The following is an 8,306-nucleotide window of genomic DNA, read 5'->3' on the forward strand; positions in this document are numbered from 1 at the left end:
AAATGTTTCTCTTCAGGTTTAAACATCTAAAAGAATATTCACAAACACTGCCAGTTTGAAACCACAAATATTTTTAAGACAATATTTTAAGAATTTCTTTTGGTTTTATATTGTAATGACAAAATTACAGTCAATTATTTATTTGTTTTTTGAAAAACTCATTTTTCCTATATTTGCACATTGTAAATGGTTCTTTATACATGATAATACAGAGTCCTTTATATTATAGTAATCGTATTTGGGAGAGTTTAAAGTTGGAAACCCCCTATTTTAAAATCTAATATTATTTTTAACCGTATTTAGTCTTCTAACATTCTTTTCCCGGTAAAATTACTAACATGTTTACAGTGTAGAACACATAAAATATGTGCAATGACAAATTCTATCCATCATCACGCACACTGTGGGCATGTTCAAACGTTTGAATGGAGAGAACGCGACGCATTTCAATGGACTTTAATGATGACAGTCATTGTGACATCACCAGACAACAAAAAGCCTCGCGCTCGCCGAGCGAAGCGCTCCAATCAATGGCACAGACGCGGCGCGTGGTGCACGCAGAGATGGATCTCCAAGCAGTCTCCCAAAACTTCTGATGATCAGTTTTTTTTTCCTTCAAAACAAAAAAAATGACAAATCCAGGATTCTGCGATCTCGCGCTGTCACTTTTGGGATTGCTGCTTTCTTTGACCTAAGCGCTCGTGCTCTTCGTTAGAGTTTAACACAGTCTAGTTTAAAGTGCTGCACAAGTATGGACAAGAAGAGGCGACCTGAGTTGCGGCGACTCTCTGTCGTGGGATAAAAAAAAGTGCTTGTGGATTAAAACACGAATTCATGAGGAACTTAAAAGACGACGGGAACGCAGACCGGCCACAGCGCTTCCTCCTTCGGTAACGCTACTAATTATTTGTTTGATATTTGGTTTTTGCAAACAGCGCGAGTGTATTAAAACCAATGCTGACATTTATATAACATAATGCATCGTATATCACCTTATATAAGTGCATACATGTAGTGTGCAAGGTCAGGAGTTATGCGCAAATGAAAAGAAAACACTTCTCTGGTTCCTTATCATCAGATCTCTTTGTCGTCTTTGTTGCTTGAGTTGTTTTTGCGTAAGATCTACCACCTGTAGCCTCACAACTCTGCCTCTCTTTTGCCTGGTCTTTTGCTAGACATTCAGTCCTTTTGAAGACTTTCCTTTCATGATCTAAAGGCAGACCCCCACCTAGACACTGCTCTCTTATCTCCCTTTAATTGCAGACTCCATGTCTGCTGTCTTCATGTCTCTCCCTTCTTTCGATTCCTTTTGATTCACTCTTTCCTGTTTCATCCCATTTGTCTGACATCCTCTTTGGAGTCTCCTGCTTTCACTGTAGATCAATCTCTTATTATAGCCTGCAGCAGGGATATTATTCTTAATCTTTGTGTGCGTGTGCGTGTTCATCGCCTCACATACATCTCCAAAAGATCTAGATATGTCTGTGGTTTGAGGCAGCCGCAGGTTGAATGTGGCTAGGGATCTTTTCCATGCAATAAAGTGGTTGAAGCTCTGGGCTGGTAGTCAAAAGTGTTTTTAGGACTTAAAGGAACAGGTATTCCATAATAACCAAACAAACTTTAGACTTCTATGAGTGATTGAAGGCTTGAACCTATCTATGGGTGATCTATGAACCATTGTGCCATTGAGCAAGGCACTTAACACCAGATTGCTCCAGGGGGGCTGTATAGTTATCAGAAACATACTGTATACTCTTTAAAACAAAGTTATTTAATGGTTCTTTGAAGGACTTGAGGACAGTTTTTTTTTACCTTACCGGTTTCTTGAGATCAGTGTGTTGGTTTTTTGTTTATTTAAAGCAGCAGTGCATGACGACTTTCTAAAAGTTATTTGTGGGACTAAAAAAGGTTATCCTTTTTTTTTTTTTTTAAATCATGAACTTGGTTGATTGATGGTAAGAAGAATGTTCTTTGCTGAACCTAAGATGCAAAAAACAAAAAACAACAACAACAAAAAAAAAACACTTATTTCAAATAAACTCATTTGTCAGTTTGATAGAAGGACTAATCTGTATTCTCTCTTCACAGGAACTGACTGATCATGGTCGCTGTGGTCCGCGCTCTCACGGTGCTGTTGCTCGGTCAGGTGTTGCTGGGAGGTGCCGCTGGACTCATTCCCGAAATCGACCGACGGAAGTACAGTGATTCTGGGAGACACACACCGGAGCGATCAGATACAAACTTCCTGAACGAGTTCGAGCTACGGCTTCTCAATATGTTCGGACTGAAGCGAAGACCCACGCCGAGCAAATCAGCGGTGGTCCCTCAGTATATGCTGGACTTGTATAATATGCACTCTGAAAACGATGACCCGAACATCCGGCGCCCCAGGAGCACTATGGGAAAGCATGTGGAACGGGCAGCCAGCAGAGCGAACACAATACGAAGTTTTCATCACGAAGGTGAGGCCTAATTTTTGATTGGGAATTTTTATGCAGTCTAATTCAGGTTTCAAGGTTATTTTAAATTACAATTTTGAAGTTTGAGGCTTAAAAGAGCGTTTGTTTATTCCCAGAACCTTCTACAATTCTAAGGAATGATGTGATGCAACCATTTGGAAACTATTGACATTCCATAAACAGCTCTCACTATTATTAAAGAAGCAAAAAATTGCATCCTAATGGTGACTTTACTGCAAATAATTGATAGTGTTTGAGTGCACTTAGAGTAGTTTTCCAGACAAGGTGTGGAGTTCATGCACTAGTTATTTTCCAAGAATCCACAGATTACAGTAACAAGCCTTATGAGGAAATCCAGGATGGTATTTGCGTATAGGCTGTTAGTTTTGCTGTTCTCCATCAAGTTCTGACATTGATGTTTTTGAGCCATCAATGGGGTGGGTTGTTTTTGCTCTACCTTTCATACAGATATTGTGTGCGTGTGTTTTTAGCTTTGCTCAACTCTTTATCACATGCCCGAGTAATTCTAGCCTAACTGCTTGAGCCAGTAGGGAGATTGTGGGTGGCCTTGTTGAATGGTCAGATTTAAATTCACTAGTAACAGAATCTGTTTTTTTTATAATGAAATCAACCCGAGTATGATCAGGTGGCATGTCAATTAAGTCTCTTTTAGGTGTGTTATCTGATTTAAACACTCGAGAAACATGCCCTCTCTTGCTCTGGAAGATTTGAGCCTTGTTCATGGAAGGCTTCTTTCTGGAGTCTGTTTAGAGGTCAACATAAACTATAGCACACAGTTTAGAAACATTTAACTTTAATTTCATGGCAACACAGGAAAAATCACGCTAACTTGCTGTACCCTGGTAAAGAGAGGGGGAGGGATCCATACGAGAGTCATTACAGGCTGTAAAATGGCACAGATTCGGATGGATGACATCCAGTGGTTGAGCTGACACACTGCAAACAAGGATGCTTATTGTGTGCTCACATTGAAACAAACTATTTAAGCACTTGCATTAAGTTTCTTCCCTGTTAACTCCAAATTAGACTTTTTCTCGTGCACTCAGTAGTAATTAGGCACCTCCTTTGCCTCAGGCTTTTGTCATTGTCTTAATATGGTAAACTCGGTGGTTGAGGACCTAACAGGAATTTTATTAAATCCCTCAAAAAGTTTCAGACACAATATTATGTCATTGTTTTAAAATTTCATCCAATACGGAGCTTTTCAGCAGCTTTTATTTGACGTCAGTCCTTTTGAGAGATTCTTAGTCAGTTTTGAAGGTAGCCGTCTTAAATGTACGACTTGTACGATTTGCTGTTTTGGCATAACATACAAACAGAAATTAGGAATGTCAATACATTCATAACTGTGGCTAACTGCTTACGACAAGCCCCGACATGTTCACAGTCACTCCCCCTCAAGACGGATTGACTGGGAGAAAAAGGAAAAGGTGAGGAAAGACAGACAGAACGAGGGAAAGAAAGAGCTGGGCTTTCCCACATCAAATAAAGTGTGCTTATCTTCTGTAGGCTTTTTGTGATTATGAAGCAGATAGGTTGGATTATTGGGAATGGAATTTCCAAAACGTCTCTTTTCAAAAGAGATTAAGTGAGCTCTTTGGTCTAAGAGCGTTTTATTTTAGGGCATTGAGTCGTAGGAGTAGCTGTTCCTTTGCTGATTGCAACCTTTATTCGATAAAGACCTGGAAACAAGAGAATGTTGTCACTCTACAGCCACACAAACAGCCTCGTGCTCGCAGCTAGCCTTTCATTTTAACACCTGGTTCTACTGTATAATCTCTCACTCAGGCCAGACAAGAAAATGCTGAGTGGAAAATCCATAGTCAAAGTGAAAATGTCAGGTTTCAGCCTGAAGAAGTGCATAGTTCACATCGAACAGTGTTCTTAATTTTTTGACACGATTCTAACAGACTCTTTCTTCTGTCGTTCCAGAGGCTTTTGAGGCACTGTCCAGCCTGAGAGGAAAAACAACACAGCAGTTTTTCTTCAACCTTACCTCCGTTCCCGTCGAGGAGCTCATCACGGCCGCTGAGCTGCGTGTTTTCAGGGACCAGGTTCTCGGTGACGCCGGCGCAGGTGGCTTCCACCGAATTAACATTTACGAGGTGTTCAGGCCAGCGCTGGCCCCCTCCAAAGAGCCTCTTACCAGACTTCTCGACACCCGATTGGTGCAGGACTCTCACACGCGCTGGGAGAGCTTCGACGTGGGCTCGGCCGTGGCTCGCTGGGCCCGTGAATCCCAGCACAACCACGGGCTCCTGGTGGAAGTGCTCCATCCTGAGAAGCCGGAAGGATCTGAGGAGGCCGAGAGGAACCGGAGGAGGCACGTGAGGGTCAGCCGATCCCTTCACACGGACGAGGACTCGTGGGCACAGGCCCGACCGCTTCTGGTGACCTACAGCCACGACGGGCAAGGCTCGGCTGTCCTGCATTCGAACCGAGAGAAGCGGCAGACGCGGCGAGGGCCGAAGCAGCGCAGGAAGCAGCACCAGCGCACAAACTGCAGGAGACACGCTCTTTACGTGGACTTCAGCGACGTGGGCTGGAATGAGTGGATCGTGGCGCCGCCGGGGTACCACGCTTTCTACTGCCACGGCGAGTGTCCCTTCCCGCTCTCGGACCACCTGAACTCCACCAATCACGCCATCGTCCAGACGCTGGTGAACTCGGTCAATTCCAACATTCCCAGAGCCTGCTGCGTCCCGACAGAGCTCAGCCCCATATCGCTGCTGTACCTGGACGAGTACGAGAAAGTCATTCTTAAAAACTATCAGGACATGGTGGTGGAGGGCTGTGGGTGCCGATGAGAACTACATCTCCCCCCAATGAAGACTTTTATTTATACAAAAGAACATTCAAAGAGCTATTTTGGAGGAAGAAAAGAAATATATATGAATATATTTATGTTGACTGAAAAAAAAAGTGAAAATAAATATTTTAATGAGAGTGCTTGCTTTTTCCAGTGGCTTTGAAGATGTTTTTTTTTTTCTGTCCCATGTACATTTCAAAATGAGTGCAATTGCACATGAAGTATAATGCTCAGATTTTTATGATGTATTTATTGCATAACCACTTTATTTGTAAATGATGTGTATTTATCATGAAAAAAATATATGATCTTCATTCAGTGTGCATCTGGGAATACATTATTTGAAACCAAAAAATAAACCATGGATGATGAAGTTCTCTTTAAAAGTCATGATACCTAACAAATATGCTGTTGCATAGACCAACATGGTATGTGGTTACTTTATGCAATACTGGAAATCTGACATTTTCTTTATGCAAACAGTTCAAAAGGTGATAATCTGATTTGAGTAAGAATCAGATACAAGCTAGAAACCAGCATGTCATGTAAAGAGCCCTCCAAAAGCTTGAAAATACCATAGGAAAAGTTGGGTTTTGGATCAGCATAAATACTCCATTGATAAGGGACAATGCAAACTATGAAAAAATAATGAATTCAAAACACAGAAAAAGCATCTCTAAATTGTGAATAGCTAAATAGATCAATTTAAAATAGCTATCAATCATCTAGCTCTAATGGTGTGTAATCTTCAAAAAGAAACCCAAGCCGAGTTTTATTCCAGCAATCAGACATCACTGCTGCTGTGATGTGTATAATTCACCATTATGATGTCATGGAAAAAAATCCTTATTGCTGGTTTTTAATTATAATTACAAGTTACTCTAATGCATTTATGCCAAAAGAAGCGTATTGTCCAAAACTGTGCTTCAAAACTATGGGAAGGCACTGCATAATCTTAAAAGAAACAGAAAAGGAAATGCATGTTTTTCAAGCATACATGGTTGTATTAGTAGCATTTTTTTTTGGCTCTGTCAAGTAGTGACACTCAAAAGTATATCAACAGAGGAAGCATCTTAGTTTTAAATAGATTTGCCAATCACATCCATTGGATTTGTCCAACGATGGATCAATCTGGAACACATCAGAAGATAAGATGTGTGTCAAGTTTCTTGGAAACTACTGCACTGGTACTCTAGGCATGATTCACATCTCATCTAAACTCAAATATTCATGCAGAAACATTGCAAACATTGGAATAATAAATCACAATGACCCTAAAGCCCACTGAGGGTTGAGCAGCTTTGATTTTAGCATAATTATGTGTGTTTGGCTACTTTTTTTCCAATCTGAAGTTTATCCAAAAGTGTTCTATTTCTTGCTACGTTAGTTTGTCATTGTATAGACCAAACCGCAGGTCTGGTATGGAAAAACTCAACAGCCTTTGTGGTTTCTATTCACCAGATATTCATTCAGCCGCAGAAGGAACTGTTTTCCTTTTTTTTTTTTTTTTTACCCAGAATGAATGCTTTTAATGAAAATTACATTTCATGCAACGGTAAAAGCTGACTTCCTCCATCCAGAGCGCTCTTAGAGTGGGGAAACATTCTCAGGGAGTGTTAGATTTAATGGTTTGTCTTTAAAGAGTCCATAAAGCTTTAATTGAGTTGTATGGCAATACAACTTCCCTACCATGTTTCACATTTAACGTGCATTTCCCAACGTCCCTCCTCTTCTGTCAGCCTACAAGCTCCGACCCTTTGACTTCTTACTACCCAAGAGATCAGGGGAAAAGTAAAGCAGGGTCAGGGTCACTGCAGAGAGCCATAAAACATTTCAGGCGTTGGATTGGCCAAACAACTATATCAGTGGCATACTATGCTTTGGTTTCACATAGACGTGCCTCAGCTGGGTCATTCCTACTATTCAGTAATTTGTCTGCATTAATTGTCCTAATAGATTAGATAAAATATAAAATAAAAATAGAAACTAACAATAAATGAAACAATTATATATATTTATGAACCATTGCATGCATTTTCAGTTTCAAAGGTACTGCACTGCAGGAATGACCCTGGTCACTGGATGGTCACCGTTTGCAGTGAAGTTGTTTTACAGAACACACTGAAACTACTAGTTTATTACTGATGTTATACTCCATTGTTTTCAGGCCCTGTTTACACCTGAAGGGGGGGTGAAATGCTATTTCATGCATACTGAGTTTTTTACACTGGTAAAGAGTTGGATTCCCATGCTAAACATGGACAAAGTTTCAAAAACTAAGTTGTACGTTTGAAGGAGTATTTTTGTTCCAAAAATACTCCTTCCGGTTTGTCACAAGTTTCGGAAAGTTTTTTTCGAGTATGGGTATGTGTGACGTCAGATGTAACGGAATTTCCTTATACGGGTCCTAAGGGCACTTCTCCGGTAAGATCGCGGCCGCGCGCGCACTCGTAGACTAGAGCAAGAGAGTGAAAGCAGTTCGCCATCAAAGCGCCCTGCCCGGCTTTTGGGAAGTCAATGTCACCAAAGAAGTGTGTTTTTGGTTGCCAGGGCAAGACAACCCTGCACAGATTCCCAAAGAACCCAGCGTTAAGGAACCCGTGGATGGAGTTTGTTTTCCTGAGCATAAACGGAGTTGTGTAAGACTGTTGTTCCCTGCATTTCGACGATGATTGTTTTATAAACAAAGCCCAGATCCACGGATTTGCAGATCGTCTAATGCTTAAGGATCGAGCAGTCACAATGATAAAGGTTCGCGGTCGTGCGTTGGAACCGGACGGTGAGTAAAACTGTTTGTTGAACAAATGTCTCTGTGTGTTGTCACTAGCTCGGCGCGTTAGCACAGCTAAGCTTCGCCCACACGGCCCGCCCCCAGCCGCTCGTTTTTTTCCGGAAAGACTCGGTACAGCCTATCTTTCTGTTAAAAATGTAATAAAACAAAAGACTTTTTGGAGATATGAAGGATGCAATATTACTCTATAGGTACTCAAGATTAACAGGAGATTGAGTGAAAATGA

At 41.2% G+C, this 8,306-nt stretch overlaps 1 protein-coding gene across 1 annotated transcript; it reads left to right on the forward strand.

Moving 5' to 3' along the window:
* The first annotated feature begins 520 nt into the window (after positions 1-520).
* On the forward strand, positions 521-5,671 carry bmp2b (bone morphogenetic protein 2b). The gene is made up of 3 exons (XM_079888875.1): positions 521-890; positions 2,089-2,462; positions 4,413-5,671. Exons 2-3 carry the CDS (start codon positions 2,102-2,104, stop codon positions 5,285-5,287), a joined length of 1,236 nt encoding a protein of 411 aa, XP_079745001.1. The 5' UTR covers positions 521-890; positions 2,089-2,101; the 3' UTR covers positions 5,288-5,671.
* The last annotated feature ends 2,635 nt before the right edge of the window (positions 5,672-8,306 follow it).

Source organism: Squalius cephalus (assembly GCF_949319135.1).
Source record: "Squalius cephalus genome assembly, chromosome: 12".
In the NCBI taxonomy this organism is placed as follows: Eukaryota; Metazoa; Chordata; class Actinopteri; order Cypriniformes; family Leuciscidae; genus Squalius; species Squalius cephalus.